At 39.3% G+C, this 24546-nt stretch overlaps 5 protein-coding genes and 1 pseudogene across 10 annotated transcripts; 1 reads left to right on the forward strand and 5 right to left on the reverse strand.

The window, feature by feature from the left end:
- On the reverse strand, nt 1-1986 carry LOC111215152 (vesicle-associated protein 1-1-like). Of its 4 annotated transcripts, none has more exons than XM_022718496.2 (8): nt 1833-1986; nt 1662-1732; nt 1486-1567; nt 1277-1392; nt 1050-1208; nt 912-956; nt 466-543; nt 1-331 (listed from the first exon to the last, which is right to left on the reverse strand). In XM_022718496.2, the coding sequence occupies exons 1-8, from the start codon at nt 1882-1884 to the stop codon at nt 221-223; spliced, it is 714 nt and encodes a 237-aa protein (XP_022574217.2). In that variant the 5' UTR covers nt 1885-1986; the 3' UTR covers nt 1-220. The 4 variants fall into 4 exon arrangements, with proteins under 4 accessions (XP_022574217.2, XP_022574216.2, XP_022574215.2 ...); XM_022718495.2 differs by having other exon boundaries at nt 912-962; nt 1833-1985; XM_022718494.2 differs by having other exon boundaries at nt 1277-1567.
- A 331-nt stretch (nt 1987-2317) lies between these two features.
- Nucleotides 2318-3894, reverse strand: LOC111215151. Of its 3 annotated transcripts, none has more exons than XM_022718490.2 (2): nt 3761-3894; nt 2318-3436 (listed from the first exon to the last, which is right to left on the reverse strand). In XM_022718490.2, the coding sequence occupies exon 2, from the start codon at nt 3407-3409 to the stop codon at nt 2444-2446; it is 966 nt and encodes a 321-aa protein (XP_022574211.1). In that variant the 5' UTR covers nt 3410-3436; nt 3761-3894; the 3' UTR covers nt 2318-2443. The 3 variants fall into 3 exon arrangements, with proteins under 3 accessions (XP_022574211.1, XP_022574212.1, XP_022574213.1); XM_022718491.2 differs by having other exon boundaries at nt 2318-3441; nt 3761-3880; XM_022718492.2 differs by having other exon boundaries at nt 2318-3456; nt 3761-3872.
- Nucleotides 3895-6445: 2551 nt separating this feature from the next.
- Nucleotides 6446-6961, forward strand: LOC111215292. Its single transcript, XM_022718737.2, has one exon. It carries the CDS (start codon nt 6446-6448, stop codon nt 6959-6961), a length of 516 nt encoding a protein of 171 aa, XP_022574458.2.
- Nucleotides 6962-14035: 7074 nt separating this feature from the next.
- On the reverse strand, nt 14036-17040 carry LOC106395328 (zinc finger protein ZAT9-like). Its single transcript, XM_013835822.3, has one exon. It carries the CDS (start codon nt 15170-15172, stop codon nt 14279-14281), a length of 894 nt encoding a protein of 297 aa, XP_013691276.2. The 5' UTR covers nt 15173-17040; the 3' UTR covers nt 14036-14278.
- A 195-nt stretch (nt 17041-17235) lies between these two features.
- Nucleotides 17236-19654, reverse strand: LOC111215411 (expansin-B5-like). The gene is made up of 4 exons (XM_022718896.2): nt 19486-19654; nt 19271-19383; nt 18946-19130; nt 17236-18150 (listed from the first exon to the last, which is right to left on the reverse strand). The coding sequence occupies exons 1-4, from the start codon at nt 19628-19630 to the stop codon at nt 17520-17522; spliced, it is 1074 nt and encodes a 357-aa protein (XP_022574617.2). The 5' UTR covers nt 19631-19654; the 3' UTR covers nt 17236-17519.
- Nucleotides 19655-20440: 786 nt separating this feature from the next.
- LOC106395388 lies at nt 20441-21540 on the reverse strand (annotated as a pseudogene).
- Nucleotides 21541-24546: the final 3006 nt, after the last annotated feature.

Raw genomic sequence — 24546 nt, forward strand, 5'->3', positions numbered from 1 at the left:
TTTTAGGAAGTGAACATTCAAAGAAGCATGTAATGAAGTCACTGGATTACAAAAGTTAAACACAAAAGGAAACTGAGTTATAAATCCCCTAGAGATACACCTTTCTTAGGTGAAATTGTCAAATACAGAAAGAGAAAACGAATGTTCTGACTGGAAAATGAGTTAAACAAAGAAAAGTCTGTTTCTTTTTTCTTCGTGCTGGCGTGTCCGAGGTGGTTGGTTATGTTCTCTTCATAATGTATCCCAAAATTAGACCAATTAGTCCGACGAGGAGAACGTACATCAAAGGGATACCACTTTGGCTTCTCTTGCTGTCACGCCTTAACTGGTCCTGCACATCAACCAAATCTTTGTCAAAAATCACAAACGAAGTAAGACTTTGGAACATGTTTAAGACTTGTTTTGGTTGATACTCTTTAAGGCTAGATACATCAACCATCTTCATTCAAGTGAAAGTTGTTTTACCAATTCTCTTTCAAGTTTGTTGTTAAGTTGAATGGCAGACTGTTTTTCCTCGGTTAGCTTTGTGATGAGAGCCCTTGCCTGAAACACACACAAAACTCAGCTCTTACTAGATAATATTGTACAACAACTTGACTTTCCTATTAGCTGGTGTCAAGTTAGAGCTAGTGGAAAACATCAACAAAGTATAATGGGCGGCTTAATGATTTGGCAGGATTCTAAGAGTGTAATGAACCTTTTAAGTAATCAACAAATAAGAAAGATTCCCAGCCTATTACATCAACTGTTAAAGCCAACTTTCCAATAAAAGTAGTTCCCAAGTTGTAACTAATGGCGATTTTCAACATATCTAAAACAAGAAGAACACTAATATTTGCACACAAAAAAAAAAAAAAAAAAGACTTGACTGCAACAACAAAAAAAAGGAGCTTTAAGAGTTGTGAATATACCTCAGGTGTGTTTTCTTGAGGTTCAACCTTGTCCGCGCTAAATCTCTGAAACTAAAACCAAACACACATGAGAATCTACACTAAGTAAAAAAAGAGGAAATGTTATACATCACAGCCCTGACAAAATGTAATACTTACAGAAAATTCAGAAGCCTGTCCTCCGTTTTCAGAAACAGAAGCCCTTGGTGAAGAACCCTCTTCTGAACCTTCGTGAACGGGTGATGGCGGTTGCGGTGGAGCAACGTAAGTAACTCTCAGCTTAGTCTCCTCAACTAGATACCCAGCCTCTTTGCTAAACTGCAAAGTTTCATTAGATTAATCAATTATCCATACAAAAATAAACAAAAGGGAAAGCAGTAGAGTACCATCTCAGGAGAAACATCCTTGGCCGTGACGCCAGGACTAGCAGTTACACCCTGAAGCAGGAACTTGTCCTTGCATTGCATATCGGAAGGAGCTTCCTTTTGAGCTTGCATTGTCACTACACAGTCACCAAAACGAAGAACAAATATATCGAAAGGAGTTTTCCTTTGGCGATTAAACACCAAACACAATAAATCAAGCGAGAACGAACCAAGAACTTCACAAGTGGACCGTGGAAGAACAACTCCAGTGTTAGGCCTAACGCAATACTTCTTCGGATTCGTTGTCTTCACCTAAAAGAAAACACAAAAACCGAGAAGCCTCAGAAACACGAGATCAAACAACACAAACCAAAATCTGGAAATTTAGGAAAATATATAATCACACCTTAAAGGCGACATGATTGTCGGTCTTGTTGGTCAAGTAAAGAGAGCATGAGATCTGCTTCCTCAATTCAACTACATCATATAACAAGATCACGATGAATCATTAACTCAGCGAGAAAAGATCTAGATCTGGTCCCGACAAAGGAGAAGACATGTCCGAAAAGGAGCTTACAAGGGAATTGAAGGTCGAGAGGCTCGACGGAGAGAAGCTCGCTGTTACTCATCGCGATCAGATCGCCGGAGATTAGAGAGAGAGAGGGGAGAGACCAGTCCGTCGATCAAGAGAGAGAGAGGGACATCGCTATTTGTCTTGTTCTGTCTCAAGGGTATTATAGTCTTTTCAGTAGATGTTTTTTTTTTTTTTTGAATAAGGAGCGTTTGTCACGTGGCTCTCACGTGTCAAAGCCAGTCGCATCTTCGGTACGTTTGCTGTTATGTTCGTTGTTTTTTTGTTCCTTCCCGCTTCTTCTCCTAAACAGAAGGGATCGTCCAAAGAAAGGATGAAAAGCTTAGTAATAATTTAATTAAGGCAAAGAAATAAATATCTATCTTTACTTGGAGGCTATAGATTCTGCCTGATGCCTTCAGTAACATAACTGACATATACGCTTTGTCTTTGAACAACAACAACATATACCTAACTAATACACAGAGGAATATTAAGAATATGTTTTTGCTATTATCACCAAAAATTTAAAACTATATAGTAAAAGAATTACATATCCTTTTCTTTCAGACATGTCTGACTGCAAAGGTACACAGAAGAGATAAAACTATCTATCATTACTTAGAAGTCACTGATGATTCTGGTTGCTGATTAGTTGTTGTTGTTGTTCTAGATGCATAACCAGCAAACCAAGCAACTCTCATGAGCTGCATCCCCAAGATCAACACCCACCAAGAGACAAGCCCACGTATCATATGAACCACCCAAACCGGTGCGTTCACCTCCGCGCTTAGCTTCAACCCTCTCATCAGCTGCAGAACCCGGTACGCCTCGTAGACAACCGGCGTCACTAGCCACACCGGTGACTGCCAACTCCACGTGAGGATCTCCGTCAACGTCTGAACCGCGAGGAGAATAAAGTACGGCAAGAGAAGAACAGCTGACGATACAAAAGGAAGCTCAGGCTGGAGCGAACCGAGTAAACCGGTTTGGGAACCGAAGAGAAGTAGCGTTGGGACGAGAAACCCGGTTAAGAGCGCGAAAACATTCCAGAACTTGTAGCTAAACGGTGGTTTGCTCTTGCAGGACAGTGATGGGTCTTTAGGACGAGCGCAAGAATCAGCCATTAGCAAGAAAAGGGTCGCTCCGAGGTTGAAAATGCAATCCAAACCGATCAAAGAAAGCACGCTAACCACGTTTGAACCCACGAAAACCGATGACAATGGAAGCCATAACGTAGGTGCCATACCGCTTGTGAGTAGAACAGAAGGACCTAAAAGCCATATCGGCCATTTAAAAACCTGAACTTGGTGAGAGTTAGTAGTCTGCTCCTCCTGTTCAGTTTCGGATATGATAGATTCGAACACGTTTGGGGTTTTCTCCAGTACTATGTTACCAGCTTCTTGTGCAGAGGAACGAATGAAAGGTGATGGTTCCCACTGAGACATCTTTGTGCATAAGACGCGGAGATGATGAGAAGTGCCGGTCTTTAGGTTGTGCATTATCTTTGGATTCTTGAGGCGGATTCTTGGAGTTGTAGTGCATAGAGATTTGGTGAGAGACACCATTCCTTGGCTCACCATTGATGTCTCTTAAAAAGCTTCAACTATCTGTTCTTAACATAAACACACTGAACATTTCAAAATCATACAAAGCACACAAATAATCAAAGTCAAACCAATGCAAATAAGAATAAAAAAACCTGTAAGTAAAATAGTTATATCACTTACGGTATTCAATTAACGAGTAAGGATTAGATCAAATACGCAAACTTTAGGTTTCTTACTAGTTCTAGTGGCTTAAAGGAGAAGGATTGATCAAATTGAAGCCGGTTTTCAAAATCTATACTGATCGATTATACCATGAATTCTCGGGGAAGTAAACCGGAAACATCTAAGTAAATTAAAGAAGAAATCGGATCAATTAAAACTCACCGGCTAATCGAAGAACGGCAAAGATCCCTAGATCGTTTGGTGGGTATTTCTCTTTACGTCTCCAGGCAAAAATTCTGGAAACAGACACTAACAGAGGTGTTTGGATGCAAAATGTCGGAACAGAAACAGTGTCGGCCCATCTTGTTATACTCGACGTGTAGACAGAGTGAATAATCGGCCCATCTTGTCATAAAAGCCCACCACCTATCTACAGAAAGCAAATTAACCATTTAACCAAAATTTTGAATGGGGTTTTTCTAGAACCGTGTTCCGAAGATCGATGTTAGGATGATCTGAGTACTGACTGGCCGAACTGTGAGAACGTACTGAATGGATTGGATGATGCTAGAAAGAGCTGATCAGAGCTCGAAGGACTTTCCGTGGGTGGATGGGAGAACTTGGATCGGCGCCTGATTAGTAGCGACTAGAGCGGAACCATGTACCCGATTAAAGCTAGGAACGGATCTGTTTTTGAGCCAAACAAAGCTCCATCAGTCGGTCTTATGCTCGGGTTATTGGACAGGCTGTTCGGTTTGTTGAAACTCAGGATGTTCGGGCAACTCGATGAAAATCCAGGCAAAACGGAATTTTCGGACAGCGATGGTCGGATCCAGACAAGTGTTGTTGGATTTGGACAATACGGTTGAACTGGTCGGCTAGACAGCGATTGTCTGAAATCAGACAAGATAGTCAAGACTGTCGGCTAAGCTGAGATGAGCTGATTCAGTAGTATCAGTCTGATTCGGACAAGGCGGTTAGAGTTGTCGACTGGATCAGTCAGCTCTAGCTCGATTTTTGTCTAAGTAAAACTGGCGGGAACAGTTAAAGTCCGAAAAGGGGAAAAACTCGCGCTGGAACGCTTTGGAGCGCGGGGTGGCGGTTACGGATTAAGAGCCGCGAGTAAAATAAGCGGGAATGGTTAACTTGGCAGTTTCTCGGGTCTAAACCGCCCAACTGCCCATTTTAATCGTCTTCTTCGTCTTATTTCGCCATTTTCTGTACGGGAAACGGAAAGAAAGAACCAGAGAGAAACTCAGAAAGAGAAAAGTCCGATTAAGAGAGAGTTTTCGATATTTGGCTGGATTGATCAAGTCCGAGTCAAGAACGATATGTGGGGTGAATCCGACTGTCTGAGCGTTTGAAGATTCGACGGAAACCGCTCAAGAGGTGTCAGAAGAAACCGAATCAAACAGAACAAACCGACTCTAAGAAAAAGGTGAGTGCGTGACCGTAGCCTATCGTACTGAATCGTAGTCTGATTGATAGGAATGTTCTATGTTCTGATTGCTTGTCTAATTCGAATTATCTGCTAAGTTCTGGCTTGGTCCGAACAGTCGGTTCCTTCCATCGACGCATCTGGATCAGATCATGCGCCTAGAGCCGTATTGGCCTACTAGGGCTTGACTGAATCTGATGGCGCTTTGGCTTGGAACGATTGGGTCGGCTAAGTAACTGATTGATGATAAGCATGTCCGTTTATTGACTGATTGACTCGATTGCTTTACTTGGCTGAGTGGGACAGAATGACCGCTCTCACTAAGCATACTGTTTGCTTATGCCTCCTTGTTTGGATGCAGATCAGGACCAGACCCGAAAGGGTAAAGACATAGCTTGAATGCGGGACAAGGGCAGGAAGGAAGGATGGTGGGTTTGGGTAGATATAGGACGATATTAACATGTAATAGCCTATAGCGAACTGACTTGTTAACTCGAACCTCAGATTATCTATTCAAATCGTATTATGCTTTACTTGACTGTCTGAAAAAGAACTAACACTCTGAAATAATTCTAAGTAAGGAAAATTTTGAAAACGGCCCAAGTCTGATCGAGGAAGTCGAGCCAGACTCGTACTGATGTTACAAAAAATGGGTCGGGTCCTTTCAAGTGGTATCAGAGCGGAGTCGAGTTCTAGGACAATCTAAGTATAGTGGGTTATTGGGGCAAACCATCCTTCCAAGCCTGCCGTCTCGCGGTAAATTCTGTGTTCCGTGTCCTGATCCCAAGTTAGTTTTGACTAACTTGCCTGTGATCTTGTTGCAGATGGAAAAAAGTAACCGTAACACAAGAAGGACTGTGAATGAGACCGCTGAGGGGTCTGCGAGCAACGTGGCCAGGAATGAAGCTGGTACGGAAGAGGCTCGGAATGCTGCTCAGAATGCAGCGAATTTGAACAATGCTGCAGCGGCTGGTGCTGCTGGAGCTGCTGCTGCTCCGGTTGGATTGGAAGCCGTTTTGGTTATCTTGGCGCAAGTCTTGGCAAGATTGCCTGCTGCGGCGGCACCTCCAGTGGCTCCACTTGTCGTGGAGGAAGTGGATAAAGTGGTGCCTGAAGGAGAGGAGGCACACGTTGTTAGGAATCCGTCTTACCTCAAGGTTATGGACCACATGCAGAAACTAGGAACAAAGTTCTTTTCGGGTGGTTCCAAACCAAAGGAAGCAGATCAATGGATTGACAGGATAGGGCGGAACTTTAAGTCAATCCGTTGTCCTCTTTCTTACAAGAAGGACATTGATGTCCACTACTTGGACGGTGATGCGCTCCTTTAGTGGCGAGGTGTAGCGGCTCGGATTGGTGCTGAGCATTGCACGTGGGCCAACTTTAAGACCGAATTCCGTGGAAAGTATTTTCTGCCGGAAGCATTTGATCAGCTCGAGGGAGCATTTCTCAGACTGGAACAGGGAACTATGACTGTAAGGGAGTATGAAGCGGAATTCAACAGCCTCAAGAAGTATGCTAGGCGTGAGGCTGAGTGGGAAATCTCCTTGGTCCGCAAATTCATGCGCGGACTCAGGGTTGATCTCCGAACTCGTTGTAAGATCCGCAACTATGATACTGTGGCTGAACTGGTGGAAAAGGCCGCAGAACAGGAAGCTGGAATCAGTGAGGAAGCCAAGGTGTTTGGCACAGTGGCACATGTCCATCCTGGTAAGCATGCGGGAAAGAATCAAAAGCCGGTGAAGGCTGGCTCTTCCAGCAAGCCGAATGCAACAGGTCGCAGTGCGTGTTCGACTTGCGGGAAGATGCACTCTGGTGTCTGTCGTGCTGCTACGGGAGCTTGTCACCGTTGCAGAAGTATGGATCACAAGGTGCGTGATTGCCCTGAGGAAGATCTAAGGCCAAAGAGCCAGAACAAGGGTGATGGGGAACGTGTGTGCTACAACTGCGGCGAAACGGGGCACTACAAGAATCAGTGTCCATAGGACGCACAATCTACTGGGAAGCGTCCGAGTGATGGGCCTAAGCCGGCGGCAAAGAGACAGGCCATCATGCCGCGGGTGTACACAATCGGTGATGAGTCGATGGACCCAAGCACGTCTCGTCCGATCACTGGTGAGTCATCCTATCTCTCACCTTTGCCTTAAGAATTTCTGTGTGAAATTTCTTGCTTATAGAGTAGGTCCTTAGTGTTCTGGGTGAATATGTAGGGACCTTAGTCATGGGTGGAGTGACAACCCATGTTCTGTTTGATTCCGGTGCATCTCACTGCTTTGTGCAACCCGAGATGATTGGAATTGGAGAATTTCAGAAAGAACCAGAAGAAGAAGTAAGAGTGGTTCGGGCAGCTAGTGGTCAGATCATGTACACTTCAGGAAAAATCAGAAACGTCTCTGTGATGATCGGAGGAGTGAACATGCCAGCCGACTTGGTCGTTTGCCCAGTGAAATCATACGATGTGATCCTTGGAATGGATTGGCTGAGCAAATACAAGGCACATCTTGATTGTCATCGTGGCCGAGTTCAGTTTGAGAAAGGCAATGAAAAGCTTGTCTATCAAGGGGTCAGACCGACCAATGGGAGTCTGATCATTTCAGCACTTCAAGCAGAAAGAATGCTGGAAAAAGGATGTGAGGCTTATCTGGCTTCAATCACAACTGTGGAAGTCGGAACTGATACTGAGTTGGAAGGGATTCCGATTGTAAAGGAGTATGAGAACGTGTTCGAATCCTTGACATGATTACCACCGGACCGTTCTGATCCTTTCACGATTGAGCTTGAGCCGGGCACAAAGCCAATCTCGAAAGCTCCGTACCGGATGGCTCCGGCTGATATGGCAGAACTTAAGAAACAATTAGATGAACTGATGGAGAAAGGGTGTGTGCACCCAAGCAGTTCACCTTGGGGCGCGCCGGTTCTGTTCGTGAAGAAGAAAGATGGTAGCTTCAGGCTATGCATTGATTACAGGGGATTAACAGAGTCACAGTGAAGAACAAGTACCCTCTTCCAAGGATTGACGAGTTATTGGACCAACTCCGAGGTGCTACTTGTTTCTCCAAGATTGATTTAGCTTCGGGATACCATCAGATTCCGATTGCTAAAGAGGATGTCCGTAAGACAGCCTTCAGATCGAGATACGGCCACTACGAGTTTGTGGTCATGCCCTTCGGACTGACCAACGCCCCTGCAGCCTTTATGAAGATGATGAATAACGTTTTCAGAGACTACCTGGATGAATTCGTTATAGTCTTCATAGACGACATCTTGATCTACTCAAAGAATCAGGAAGAGCACAAGGACCATCTGAGAATGGTTTTGGATAAGCTGCGGGAACATAAGTTGTTCGCCAAGCTCAGCAAATGCAGCTTTTGGCAAAGAGAAATTGGTTTCTTGGGTCATGTGGTCTCAGACAAGGGAGTGTCTGTGGACCAAGAGAAGATCAAGGCCATTGCGGACTGGCCCAGACCAAGGAACGCAACAGAGATCAGGAGCTTTCTCAGACTGGCTGGATACTACCGATGTTTTGTTAAGGGATTTGCCAGCATGGCTCAACCGTTGACAAAGTTGACCCGGAAAGATGTTCAGTTCGTGTGGACAGAAGGCTGTGATGTGAGTTTCAGCAAACTCAAGATGATGTTGACGACTACTCCAGTATTGGCTCTTCCAGTGGACAACGAGCCATACGTGGTGTACACAGATGCATCCAAAGTTGAACTTGGGTGCGTATTGATGCAGCAAGGCAAAGTGATCGCGTATGCGTTTAGACAACTAAGGAAACACGAAGGGAACTATCCAACACACGACTTAGAGATGGCTGCTGTCATGTTTGCCCTGAAGATATGGCGGTCTTATCTCTATGGTGCTAAGGTCCAAGTCTTCACGGACCATAAGAGCTTGAAGTATATCTTTACTCAACCAGAGCTAAACCTTAGACAGAGGCGTTGGATGGAACTGGTTGCGGATTACGACTTGGATATTGCCTACCATCCGGGAAAGGCAAATCTGGTCGCGGATGCCTTGAGCCGGAAGAGAGTAGCTTCGGCTTCAGAGAAAGACATGGAGGAACTAGTTCACATGGTTGGAACCTTACGACTAGCTGCCTTGACTGACGAAGTGGAACCGTTGGGTCTTGGTGCAGCGGATCAGGCGGACTTGTTGTCCCGAGTTCGCCTTGCACAGGAAAAGGATGAAGATCTGATCAAAGCTTCCAAGAACGAGAAAATGGAGTATCAGACTTCAAACAATGGGATGATTATGGTTAATGGCCGAGTGTGTGTTCCTAACGACAAAGGATTGCGGGATGAGATCCTAAAGGAGGCACATCAGTCAAAGTTTTCGATACATCCAGGAGCCAATAAGATGTACCGAGACTTGAAGAGATACTATTATTGGGTTGGAATGAAGCGTGATGTTGAAAAATGGGTAGCTGGGTGCCCAATCTGCCAAATGGTGAAGGCAAAAAATCAAGTCCTGAGTGGACTACTTCAAAGTTTACCCATCCCAGAATGGCCTTGGGATAAGATCACGATGGACTTCGTGACTGGCTTGCCAATGAGGAACGGCAAGGACGCTATCTGGGTGATCGTGGACAGATTAACCAAGTCTGCACACTTCTTGGCTATCAACAAAACAGACAATGCAGCGGTGCTAGCCAAGTTGTACGTGGAACAGATCGTCAGACTTCATGGAGTTTCGGTAAGCATAGTGTCAGATCGAGACTCCAAGTTTTATTCGGCCTTCTGGAGAGTTATGCAGAAGTCGATGGGGACCAAGGTCCATATGAGTAAAGGATATCATCCGCAAGCAGATGGACAGTCAGAGAGGACAATCTGAACACTTGAAGACTTACTGCGATCTTGTGTTCTGGATTGGGAAGACAAATGAGATCAGCACTTGCATCTGGCTGAGTTTTCTTACAACAACAGCTATCATGCAAGCATTGGAATGTCGCCTTACGAGGCATTGTACGGACGTCCGTGTAGGACACCGTTATGCTGGACCCAAGTGGGGGAAGCGCAGCATATTTGGCCGAGATTTTGTAGAAGAGACAACTGAAAGAATCCGAGTCTTGAAACTGAAGATGAAAGAGTCTCAGGACATGGTATATCTCAAAAACGTCACCTACAAAGGCAAGGACCGATCCTAAAAGAATGCCAAGCTAAGTCCAAGATACATGGGGCCGTACATGATCCTGGAAAGGATTGGAAAGGTCGCTTACAAACTGGAGCTGCCCTCATCGATGGCTCAGTTCCATAACGTGTTCCATGTATCTTTGCTGTGAAAATGCATAAGGAATCAAGACAACGTGGTTCCTGAACCACCATCTGACTTGAGAGAGAACGTTACTGTAGAGGGACGACCAGTCCGGATCATTGGAAGAAAAACCAAACCTGAAGGCAGAAAGAATATCAAAATGATCCAAGTCGTTTGGGACTGCGATGGAGAAGAAGAAATGACTTGGGAGCCAGAGGCGAGAATGAAAGCAGAATTTTCAAAGTGGTTAGACAAACTCACGGAAGATTCAGGAAGAAAGACTCGAGGACGAGTCTGAGCCAAGTGGGGGAGAACTTGTAGCGACCGTGTTCCGAAGATCGATGTTAGGATGATCTAAGGACTGACTGGCCGAACTGTGAGAACGTACTGAATGGATTGGATGATGCTAGAAAGAGCTGATCAGAGTTCGAAGGACTTTCCGTGGGTGGATGGGAGAACTTGGATCGGCGCCTGATTAGTAGCGACTAGAGCGGAACCATGTACCCGATTAAAGCTGGGAACGGATCTATTTTTGAGCCAAACAAAGCTCCATCAGTTGGTCTTACGCTCGGGTTATTGGACAGGCCGTTCGGTTTGTTGAAACTCAGGATGTTCGGGCAACTCGATGAAAATCCAGGCAAAGTAGAATTTTCGGACAGCGATGGTCGGATCCGGACAAGTGTTGTTGGATTCGGACAATACGGTTGAACTGGTTGGCTAGACAGCGATTGTCTGAAATCAGACAAGACAGTCAAGACTGTCGACTAAGCTGAGATGAGCTGATTCAGTAGTATCAGTCTGATTCAGACAAGGCGGTTAGAGTTGTCGACTGGATCAGTCAGCTCTAGTTCGAGTTTCGTCTAAGTAAAACTGGCGGGAACAGTTAAAGTCCGAAAAGGGGAAAAACTCGCGCTGGAACGCTTTGGAGCGCAGGGTGGCGGTTACGGATTAAGAGCCGCGAGTAAAATAAGCGGGAATGGTTAACTTGGCAGTTTCTCGGGCCTAAACCGCCCAACTGCCCATTTTAATCGTCTTCTTCGTCTTATTTCGCCATTTTCTGTACGGGAAACGGAAAGAAAGAACCAGAGAGAAACTCAGAAAGAGAAAAGTCCGATTAAGAGAGAGTTTTCGATATTTGGCTGGATTGATCAAGTCCGAGTCAAGAACGATATGTGGGGTGAATCCGACTGTCTGAGCGTTTGAAGATTCGACGGAAACCGCTCAAGAGGTGTCAGAAGAAACCGAATCAAACAGAACAAACCGGCTCTAAGAAAAAGGTGAGTGCGTGACCGTAGCCTATCGTACTGAATCGTAGTCTGATTGATAGGAATGTTCTATGTTCTGATTGCTTGTCTAATTCGAATTATCTGCTAAGTTCTGGCTTGGTCTGAACAGTCGGTTCCTTCCATCGACGCATCTGGATCGGATCATGCGCCTAGAGCCGTATTGGCCTACTAGGGCTTGACTGAATCTGATGGCGCTTTGGCTTGGAACGATTGGGTCGGCTAAGTAACTGACTGATGATAAGCATGTCCGTTTATTGACTGATTGACTCGATTGCTTTACTTGGCTGAGTGGGATGGAATGACCGCTCTCACTAAGCTTACTGTTTGCTTATGCCTCCTTGTTTGGATGCAGATCAGGACCAGACCCGAAAGGGTAAAGACATAGCTTGAACGCGGGACAGGGGCAGGAAGGAAGGATGGTGGGTTTGGGTAGATATAGGACGAGATTAACATGTAATAGCCTATAGCAAACTGACTTGTTAACTCGAACCTCAGATTATCTATTCAAATCGTATTATGCTTTACTTGACTGTCTGAGAAAGAACTAACACTCTGAAATAATTCTAAGTAAGGAAAATTTTGAAAACGGCCCAAGTCTGATCGAGGAAGTCGAGCCAGACTCGTACTGATGTTACGAAAAAATGGGTCAGGTCCTTTCAGTTTTCCCCCAGTTCTAAAACTCGGCCGCGTAGCCGATTTAACGGCCGAGAAATCGCTCAACGGTGAGTAACCGTGGCAAATTTAAGTTATGCGTTCAGAAAATCGGATTTGAAAAAAATCTAAAAGTTTCACTCATTTCAACTTGCAAATCGATTTATCTACTCAAGATCTATGAAGTGTAGGCAAAAACAATAAGGAAAACGAAGAAAACGGCTTTAGAAATCGTCAAAATCATACAGCCGCCGCGTAACTTGCATTCTGAAGTTGCAGGAAAAAAAACTAGGGAAGAAGACGAAATGGAAATGATGATTCTATCCCTCATTTAATGAAAAACTCAAAAACCATAAAAAAACGCTCTATTTGACATTCGAAGCTGAGTTGCTAGATTAAATGTGAACAAAACTGACCACTGCACCACACCGTCTTTACTGAAATATTGTAAAACTATATCATATATAACCAAAATAAAGCGCCGATTAATCCACGTCTAATCTCCGATTAATTGATTCGGCGCTAGGCCCTACGCGACCGCACACGTTACGCCTAGCATAGTTTCGAACATGCCGTTTTCCTAATACTGTATAATGTTGTTACCTGAAAATTTTATAAGTGAAGGAGTATTTGATTGATATATGAGGGTTGATATGTGTGAAGTATAAGTCATTTTCACAAGTTTTTTTTTTGTCTACATAAAACAAATTGAAGTTAGGAAAAGCAGAAGAGGGAGCACTGGAAAACATTAACTACGGAAAGAAAATTAAATGAAGAAGACTTGAGCTCTCAAGCCTGGTGCATTGAGTCAGAGAGTCACTTTAATCACGCCCAACCACACATCTTTTCTTTGTGCCTCTCTGTTTTAAACCACACCCAATGTGATGTGTCCCCTTTGTTTGCTTCTCTTGTTATCAATTTTTAATAAAAAAATACTAGTAATATTTACAACAAAACACACACACACACACATATATATATATATATATATATATATGTATATAAAATGAGATATCAGATAAGTAAAATAAGAAGTAGAAGAAATAGGGTTTAGTCTTTCGTAAGCATGAGTGCTTTGTCCAATCAATAGCAACAAAATTGTGAAGTAAGCCATAAGTTGAGTAGACCAAACTAGTTCAGCTTTTTAATCGTGTTTACTTTATATATTTCTTGTTGAATGTTTGGGTTTGCTTTAGCTTTATTCTTTTCATAGGCGAGTATTAGTGAAGGTTAGTGTCAGTCTCGGGATCTTTTTACAAACGGCTGGTATTTAGTTCATGGGCTCACAGTTTAAGACATATAGAAGATACATTTATTAAAAAGTGGTTTCATAAACTATTTAACTCTACGGTTTTTCAAATCCACTCACTGTATTTTTTTCATTCCAACTTCAAACACTTTAATGCCTCCAAATTTTGAAAAATGATCATATCAGATTGAATGGTTTCAGCAGACTAATCTCACCAAATCCCAAGTCATTAGTCTCACCAAAGAATTAGTGTGAGATTAGTCAAGTTTGCAATAACTTGGATACAACTACTCTGAATCACAATGTGTTGGATTCTATTGGGCGGTGAAAGCTAGTGGGGGGGGAGGGTTTGCCTCAAGTCATAAGTAAAGAATAAAGTATTACATTTGTGGTAGACCAAACGCAAATCTACTTATGCAACCAAGTCTTTTATACCACTTTGAACTAAATAATTATAAAATGTACTAAAACTTTTCAAGAGCCTTGGCTAACTCTAATACAAAGCTAAACGGTATCAGTCAAGTGGGCACAATTAGAAGTAGTAGCTTTCATTAACAGAGTAGAAGCAAGAAGTTATAATTCAACATACATGTACATTAAAAGTCTATAAAGTAAACTACTAATTTGAATGTTCTTCGATTGATATGGTCAGGCGAACAAGACGTGAGGCCAATACGAAACAAGAACCGGCGTTAGAACATGTGAAACTAGCCTCCCTTGCAGTTAAAACAAACATTTTTATATAACAATAGTAATAATAGTTTTTTTGGTCTAAATAATAATAATAACAATAGTTTAAAACATAACTTCAAAAAGATTCAAACTTTATGAAAATTTGGACGACCCAAATCACGCAAAGTCTGCTACCTTTTATCTTCCTCGGTTGGTGCAGGAAAATTAAGATCTAGCATCCTCTGTTTCACCGACTCTGTTCGATGTACTTGATGATGATTTACAGACAAGTTCCCTAGTCCGTGTGATCTTTTATGACCACCAAGTGCTTGTCCTGACGCGAAAACTCTTAGACAAATCGGACATTCATGGATCCTCTTCTCTGGAGCAACAACTACATTATCGTACTCTGTTTCGCTTCGTTGCTCTGTTTTGTTTGAAACTCTGTTCTTCTTGTGGCTTGCTCTATGCCCACCTAATGCTTGATAAGATTTAAACACTTTCCCACATGTCTCGCACGTGAATCTCCCTTTCGTCGTTGTTGCTCGATTCATCTTGCTCGAGTTGTCGTCGATCTCTTCCACTAGTTCTTTATGACTACTACTAGTTTTGTTCTTCTTCTTCCATTTGTCTCTTGAGAGCATCATGAGACAAAAGGCGAGATCTTCATCCGTGGTTGTATCAGAAGCTGAGCTGTGATGCGGCTCGGGCTCGGTCTTGTAACCGAGTTGACTCGTTTTCATCTTCTTCGTCGCGAACGAGTCTAGCTTCCGAGTTCGCTTGGATCGTTTCCGTGTCAGGTTAATAATATTCCTCTGGGAGCCGGTAAAAGCAAACTTCTGATCGTCATCCATGGTCCGATGCCTCTCCTCTCTCAACCCATTTCTCTTTCTCGCTACTTCTTCAGGGGAAGAAGAAGAAACATCCGACTCAGTATCACCACTGAGTTGACTCGGTCTTACCTTTTCCTCTTCTTCCTCAATGCAAAAGTTGGGAAGAGTAGGCATGTGAGATCTCACGTGACCATCTAAAGCTCTTTCGTTGACGAAGCTCTTAAAGCAAAACTTGCACTTGTAGCTCTCCATCTTCAATAGTGAATACAGAGTTCAAGAAGTAGAAGAAGAAGAAGAAAAAGGTGGAATCTACAAGCATTCCTCTCCACCAATAAGCTTAATGTATTTGTAAGAATATTATAAAAATAAAAACTAAAAACAACTAAATTAAATTTACTGTTTAACAAAACTTAATTAAATTTTGATCTGTAAAAACGGAAAGTGTAATAAAATAAATCTAATTAAGCTTATGCATTAAGTTGAAGAAGCGACAGAATGTAACATTGCGAATTTGCCCGTTTCTGCTAATATTTTTCTTGAATATTCCCGGTTTAACCTTCTTTTCAAATTTTGTTTTAAAATAGTCATAACAAAGTTTTCTGTTCACCAGAAATAGATGCTTTTAACTATTTTTAGGTTCGTATGAAAAAAAAAACTTTAACATTTTCGCTTAAAATAAATTAGTTTACGTCAAACTCTAGTAAGGATATATTCGGAGTTTTAAAATTTGCTGTTTGTACAAAAGTCTGAGGAAGGTTTGGTTGTATACCGACGGACCAGCAAAAACAAAAACGTTGTCGAGATAAATGACGAGAGAATGTTAACATCATTTGCCTGTGAGTTTGCAGTACGTGACATCCACGTAGTACTCCAACGACGATTGTTAAAATTACCCTCACCGATCAAAGGTTGAATAAAGCAAAACAACCTGGTTATATTCAATGTGAGTTGACCTTCTTACAAGTTATTCATAACATATTCAATATACTTTTGTAACGGATGAATTAAGCTTCAATGCAAAGAATCATTATAGATAACCAAAGTAACATGCAACGTGTGATTAATATTTCCTTTTAGTTTAGATCTTTCTTGGTTAAAAGAAAATATAAGAAAGGTACGGTTGTGATAGGAAGAAGAAACAAGTCTTTTACACCGAAAAGAAAAGAAGAACAAGTCAAGATGCCATAAGTTGAGCAAACCCATTACCAATTTAGAGTTTTTTTCTTTTCTTGTAACAAAATAAAACCGTTGTATATCTTTTCCATTCATATTTGTATTTTTTTTTAACAAAAACGTTTTAAACATTTAACCTCAACGATCTTCAAATAGTTAGGTGATTTACAACAAGACTTTGAGTAATCTTTATTTACCAAACTTGTGAAAAGTTAGTCTTGCGCCAATTGTGCTATGTGCATCAGCATCAGTCACCTTTTCTTTCACGTGAAAACCATTTAACGCCTCTCCTACATCGGTCCGATCTGGTCTAAAGACTTTACGTTCCATATTCAAAGCAAAACTCTTAGCAAACAAAAAAATATTCAAAGCAAAACCCTAAGTTGTTACAAAAAAGAAAAGAAAAGCAAAACCCTAAGCCAATAATAGCATGGGTTCTATATTTATAACTAGTGCTGAGCATTATTACTCGTTACTCGCCTTAAACTCGCTACTTGACTCTTATCCGCCTTGAAAATTCAAGTACTCGGTATTGTCAAGGCAAGTAACAAGTCGACAATTTATATTGCTCGCAAAACCAAGTCAAGTATCAAATATCATTATTATTTTTAGTACTTGACTCGTTACTTGCCCATTACTTGCTATTTGTTAAATAATCTATTAAATATTTGTTCATATTGTCTTTTCTTTTACTTGTATATAAGATGAACACAAATACTCATAATTACTCTTCTTATACTTGTTACTTGTTTCGTATCCGTCTTAACTTTTAAATATTTGACTAATATTAAATAGTAACACACATTAAATTTTTGGCAATACGGCTTGTTATCACATGTTATTTATTTAGAGAAGATATTTTCGTCATCGTGAAAATTATACAATGCTTATATATCAAAATATTCATATATATATATATATATTCTTTTTGTCTTCTTTAAAATATGAACAAATATTTTGTTTAAAGTAATTCACATGTTAATTTTAGTAGAATAAACAAAACAAATTTTCATGTCTATTTCTTATAGAGTATTATTTAGTAAGTAGTTTTTAAATACTCAGAAAAACTCGTAAATAGTTCACAAGTACTCGTAAATAATTCACAAGTATTCATAAATAACAAGTAATAAAATGGGATAAATAACTTGCAAGTAATTTATTTTTGATCAAATATTCATTTTTAACAAGTTAAGTACAATTCAAAAATTTTATTACTAGTACAAAGCAAGTTAAGTAGCAAGTACCCCACCCCTTTTTATAACACCGTGGGCTTCTGAGGCCGAGCGACTGCAACACTAAACCCACATGACCTTAAATACATATACAATGTTATAATTTTAAAATAATTACTATCACTTGCAAATTTTGCAACCCCATGTTTTTCTTTTTTCAAACATTACAATTTGTTTGAAGGGAAAAAATGTTATCATTTGTGTGTCTTGTGAGGGGGTTTGTGGTGAGGGGGTTTGTGGTGGCAGGGTTTGTGGTGAATGGGTTTACGGTGGATGGGTTTACGGTGAATGGGTTTGCGGTGGTGGATGGGTTTACGGAGGATGGGTTTGCGGTGGATGGGTTTGCGGTGGATGGGTTTGCGGTGGATGGGATTACGGTGGATGGGTTTCCGGTGGATTGGTTTACGGTGGATGGGTTTAGGGTGGATGGGTTTATGGTGGTGGATGGGTTTACGGTGAATGGGTTTGTGGTGAACGGGTTTCTTGTGAACGAACTTGGGCACGGCAAAGTTAACATGGGAATGGTAAATAGCACCGGGACTCCATTTTTCCGGGATAACACATTTAGCCACTAGCACTGTTTTGGTTACAGCGGAGGTAAGCCGAACGTCGAAAGGACCTTTTAATGCACGACCGGCGTTAAGTTTCCAAACGGCGGATCTCATCGCCTCCATTTTTATGTATGTTTCGCCGGCCGGTTTGACCTCCACACATTCAAAGTTTCCGTCACCATTTACAAATTTAACAGCGAACGACATGTAGTATGGATTTGCTCCGGGGTCAATATGAATAGCTATTTTACTATTAGGGTGTTCGCAAAATACACTGCATAATATTACTATAATAAATTAATAAGATTATAATGTTTAACCATGAAACATCAGCGAAAAATGAAGGGAAAAAAACATCAACGAAAAATTTGTTAATCCAATATATAGAACCTATATAAATTAATACTAGATAAATTAATAATCCGTATAAATTAATATATTTTGTCGGTTCCAATTTAGGCCGGTGTAAAATATGATAGAAATCGATAAAATGATAAGATAATAATATTTTTAAAACTTCCATGTAAATATATAGTTCCATTAAAATCATAAATTAATAATATATATATATATATATATATATTTTTATATAAGTACAAACTAAACATTATATTATTAGCTTTATATTCACGATGAAAATACATCTATTTTTTTAACATTTTACTATATTTTGATAATATTTAGTAAAATTATATCAAAACCACATAACAACATAAAAATATATACCAAGTACGATAATTAAACAATATGAAAGTCAAATATTTTATTTTTTTATAAACAAAAATATTCAAAAAATGGATACAATCTAAAAAAAGAAATTTTGGTAAATTAATATCTCTGTAAATTAATAAAATTCTAAAGTCCCAACATTATTAATTTATAGATGTTTTACTGTAGTTTATTTGTACTATCGCTAGTCTTATATATTCAGCTAAAAGAATGTTTAAGTATAATAAATTAAATAATGTTAGTTTGAGATGACAATTTTTTTTTTTTGTTAATTATTTCCTATCCAAAAATCCAAATTAAATTGAACCAATTTTTGAAAAACGGAATTAACAATACGTACCGCTTGTATTTGACCTTTAATTCTCCAAGGTTACGTAATTGATCGCCTTGGCCAGGTTTGGCCAATGCACCAAAGGCCCTACCGCTAAGATCAAAATGGACCGCCGACTTCGTGCAGCCGGGACACTCATCCGATATCATCACCTTGACCGGCCTTTGCGTGCAAAACGGATGGTGGCATACGACCTACAACGTGTATATATATATATATATATATATAGGAAACATTAATGTTAGTAAAAAAAACATTAATGTTAGTAAAAAAACATTTATTTTAGTATAATTATACATTACACTATGAGACAATTTAAGTTATATATAAATACCTCATAACATGTCCCACAACCCTTGCCATCTTGGTAGATTGAAGGTCCTCCGGCTGAAATCATACAGTCGTATGGTGGTTTTGCAACTGCATCACCGTATCCACAAGCTCCTCCTATATATATATATATATTAAGAACCGGTTTTAAATATGTAGAATAAAAAAAATTTCAAAATTTTTAAGTGTTATAGAACAAGAAATGATCTAGTTAATTACCTGAACTACCAAAACCTTCTCGTTCACCATACCAAGTTATGCCGGCGTCGTTCCAGTGGGTTTTATTATGGCAATAACATAGTTTCAATGAGATTGCAAAGAGAGCCACGATAAAACAAAAATATTTGCATGTAAACAATGCCATCTCTTTTGAAAGAATGAAGTTTTTTTGGTTGGCGGAAAACCAGAGTTAAATAGCTTTTAGATTTTCTACAAAAAAAGATGACAATTATAGTTATCCTAGATTTTAGGAAAACGACATCTTAAAAAGGTTATTTGAGCATATAATGAGGTTTTGTTTTTTCTTAAACTACAATAACAAAACCATTACCATTCAATTAAAGGTTTTATTTATTTATTATTGGTGGAGGTAATTAACGTCAATTACATTCTCAAGGGGTAGATAAAATAGTCTATTTTGTTAATTTTAGTGTGCACACGAATACTATCAACTGCCATCATATTTACATTAGCGGTTTTATGTGAATTTTAAAAGTTTCTAAGTTTTCTATATTGAGGATCAAGTGGAGCCCTTGAATTGTATATTTGGTTAATGGTTTTCCTCAACATAATGCAATTTCTAACTCTAATTTTAAACTTTCTCCCTAGAATAACCGTTACAACTCTGAATAAACTAGATTACAAAACATGAGAGAGTGCCTTATAGTCAACATGCAACATTAAGGCCTTGCTTCCTCCTCCAAAACGATATCTTTAATGTTAACATTTATATATACTATCAACGTCGGATCGATACCATATGACTCTCAAGATAAGAAGAATGTTAAGTGATTTGGAACAAAGCATTAGCTGCCTGCCCAGCTATGGTTTACACACAAAACCTTGAATCTATCTTTTAGTTTGGTCTTTTGCCTAATTCCTTGGAAATAAATAAAATTAAATAAATATATCGTGTCCACACACAAAAAAAAAAGAAACACTAGAGACCTTTTATTTAAACTGTTTTATTTTTCCTCTTCTTCTTAGGCTTGACAGCATACTTGAGTGTCATATCTCCACCCTTGTGTTGTATAACCTGGGCTGTAACTTTCATCTCAAAATCTTCTGTTACTTCTTTCTGCACATTTCCAGAGAGCCGTTCTTCTTTTTCTTGATCTGCAAGACTTCTTATGTCCTTCCTTCATACTTACGGTAGGTCCAAAAAATTCAGATTTAGACAAAGTAGGATGTCGCTTCACCTTCTGTAAGATATTATCACGGTTATATGCTTTTACCTTCACCAAGAAAACAAAAGAACAACAAAAATGTGAATTAATATGTTATCTCCTTGTATCCAAAAGGAAAACGCTCTCCAACTTTTACCTCTTCTCTAATAATCTTTGTTGTAGCAGCAGCTCTTGGATAAGCTGTAAGTAGCACCAGCTGATGATATGGAAGAAGATAGAAGGAAGCTAAGACTCTGAGTGAGAGAGACAGAGAGGCTTTGACAGTTACAGTGAAGCTAGAGTATAAATAAAGAGAAAGAGTGAAGGATAGACTTTATCGATCTATTAGCTTAAGAGTTCCAATTGATACATTGTATTGTGAGAGAGTGAGATCTTGAGGAGAGATTCACTAGAGATACATTGTATTGTGTGTGTTATGGATCAATAGAGATTTGGTTCATAACACTCTTGAAAAAGCAAGACGCAGACAAATGAAGGATAACACTCTGGTTCATGCCCTTGTTCTCCTGGTTTTTGGATTGCGCATATGTCTAAAACGAAAAGATATGACTAGACACAACCTCTAGTGGGGATGTATGATAACTTCTTGACTGCTCTCCCTTCCTACAGTGCAGTCAGGTCTCCTAAACAGTCATAAGTGCTGCTAGAATTGTTTTAGCATCTTTAATACAGATTATTCTAAACAATAAAACGTCCTTGCTCCACTGCAGATTCGCCAGGACGACCAGGCTCAAACAATGGATCAGCCAAAGGAGAAAACTCCGTGAAGATAAGATAAGGAGACTTCATTAGGTCTGTGTAAAGGTTTGTATGATCTAATCAATCTTACAGAGATTTTACACACTAACCTTGCTGCGTTTGAAATCATATATGAAGATGACGACTTTAAAAACAATAAATATCATCTACAACTTATCATAGCGATGACTTAATAGATTGACGGAACTATATATGTTCGTATTTGTTTGTAACTAGGGGCATTGCTCCGCGGAGTCGTGGACAAAGTTCTTGTTTCATCTCAATATTTTTGCTAGGGTTATTGTAGTTGTGAATTTTGCGTTTTGAGTTATTTTTCAAGTTTTTTTTATTGTTATAGGGTTAGAGTTGTGATGATGAACTGTGTATGCATTGTTCTCCACTTATGAAGGACTAAACTGTGTTAGTAATGTGATTGATATAATTCGTGTTGTTATTTGTTGTGTCACTGAGACTTATTGTTTGTTTGTCTTTTTAATTTGTTTCTTGTACTGTTGAGAGTACATAAATTATATTAAAGTTGTTGAAAATACTTTTTGTTTCTAGATATTTTTTCTCCAGTTTAGTCGTGTAAGTTGTGTGTATTAAGTAATAATTTTTATTATCTTTATTATGTTTGTTATATGTTTTTATTTTATTTTAATCTTGTTGCTCTTACCGGACCTTTAAAACAAATACACGAAGACTTGTAGAAATAACTATAAGATGAGTGACAGTTCTGAGTATTTGGGCTTTAATGAGTATTAAACTAATTTATGTATTTTTCATAAGAAGATAATAGCATTGGTTTGTTGACATTGGATATGTAAGCTATTTTTATAAGACAAGAAGAGTGAGCAGGTGGAGATGTTGTTGCCGCCTTTGTGTCTGTCGGGATTGTCTCTTGTATCTCTTGTTGTGGTTGTGTTTGTTTATTTTTTATTTGATGGAAAATATGTAAACAAAAATCATTGTTAGTTGTATTTATCAGAGTTCATAACTTACTCTGCTTTTTTGTTTAGGTAATTTCATTGATCTTGGTTGTCGTATTCGTCTTCTTCGTTGCAAAAGTAAGTTTGTAAATTGTTAAATAGCTGATCGTGTAATTTGTATTTGTTTAGTTGACTCGATGTATGTATCGTTGCGAAAGTAAGTTTGTAAATTTTTAAATAGCTGGCTGTGTAGTTTGTATTTGTTTAGCTGACTCGATGTATGTGTCGTTGAGCTTTAGTTGAGGTGATTGGTTTGGCATATTTGTTTTGAAGTTTATTTCTAAGATTAGATAAAAAAGAGAGGTGATCATTAATGATTCGTCTTTTTTGGAATTCTAGTTTTTAATGTTTTGATTGTTTGGGTTGTTGTGGTTTCGTTTAAGCTGTAAAATAAAGATTTGTGTAAAATTAGTTTGATAAGTAAGAGAGAAAAATAGATGACCACAAAATTTGGATAGGAAATATTTTTGATTATTGATGTTAGCACAATATAGATGATAGTATAAATGGAATTGTGTATTGATTGTTTCTTACGGATCAATTAGGAGATGGATAACGACTCGAGTTGTTTCTTTGCTAAGGTCAGAGCCTTGGACATAACGGATTTGCCCAACTACATCTGCGAGTTTAAATATCATTTATGATAACAAAACATATTATAAACCCAGATGCAATATGATAATATACCTGAGAGTTCTAGGTTTGTGTTCGCAATCGTTTGGAAATTGTCAAACAGTCTAATTATGATTGGAGATTGATCTCAGGAGCACATGTGATGACTTCGTCAATAATAGTTGGTGAAATGAAACGAATGAGGAATGGATGATCAATTATCTAGCAACCTCAAAACGACTGACTTTCAGTCTTTCACAATGGAACCAGCTTTCAAAGATCGAATGTAATGATTAGCACGTCCGGCGGGAATAAACCCATGAATCACAGAATCTGTAAATAATATTATTTAACAAAAATCAGAAAATCAATTAAAAACAATTATATTAAATAAGTGTGATAAATCGAAGATTAACTTAACTTTTCATCAAGGAAGAGAACCGTGATTCCCATAAACTCACTGTCTTTCTTGAAGTTCAGGGAATCCCATAAGCGAGGAGGTTAGAGGCTATGCTCTGACTACTATGACCAACACAGAGAGACTCGAAGGTTGAGTGACGGATGCCGGGAACGCCGGTTTGAGGAACTGGAGAGGCAGAAAGACATTTTCTAGAAGATTGTTAAAGCTAAGAGGAATCAATGAGTTTTGTGGAGATGCAAATTGGGTTCATCAAAGATGAGAATCATATATATAGGGTTTAAAGAAAGGCTACAAATCAGGAACATTTAAGATCAGGCGATTTAAGATGGGAAGATGAAGAGTTCACCGGTGAAAAAATAGATTACGAACAGACACACAACGCGACCTTTTAGACTTGTCTAAGATAATGATGAAAAGAACCATAATCTCATTTTAAATGAAGACAGTTTACAATATGAAAAAGCTATGTTGTTTTTTTTCATATAACGTGATGAACCTCATTTAAAAATGAAACTCATAATACACTTGTAGGCCCAGCCCATAGAGAAAACCGAAGAAGCAAAGGTTTCCGACCTTCATAAATATATATTAGTTTCAGTCATCAATTTACAAAGTATCCCTTAGTTTAGTGGTATAAATATTGGTGTTTATATCTCAATAACCCGGGTTCGAGCCACAAGTTTAACACTTTTTCACATTTTTTAAAAATGGGACCCACCAAAATGCTGACGTGTCGTCTGAGGAGTAGGCAACTGCCTCATTATATTATAGATTTAATAGCTCATGTGGTAAAAGGTTGTATGATTTTAGTGTATCTTTGTTTTTATTTTGAGCCTGCGCTACAGATAAACTATCTTAAAAGAGAGCTCGAAAAGACAGGAAGAGAAATTGTTTATCTGAATTTAGAAGTACGTAGCAAAGAGTTTTACATAAAAAGAAAAAAGTACGCGGTAAAGAGAGACATGATTGAGAAGTACGTAGTACAGAGAGAAAGAGATTATTTAGAAGTACTTAGTAAAGAGAGAGAGATAGATAGAGATGCAACAGGATCTCTAAGATTTGTGCTGATTAATCTGAGTGACCATTGCCCAAGTCCGGATAAGTGTCATCACCA

The sequence above is a fragment of the Brassica napus genome, chromosome C4, assembly GCF_020379485.1.
Source record: "Brassica napus cultivar Da-Ae chromosome C4, Da-Ae, whole genome shotgun sequence".
Taxonomy (NCBI): domain Eukaryota; kingdom Viridiplantae; phylum Streptophyta; class Magnoliopsida; order Brassicales; family Brassicaceae; genus Brassica; species Brassica napus.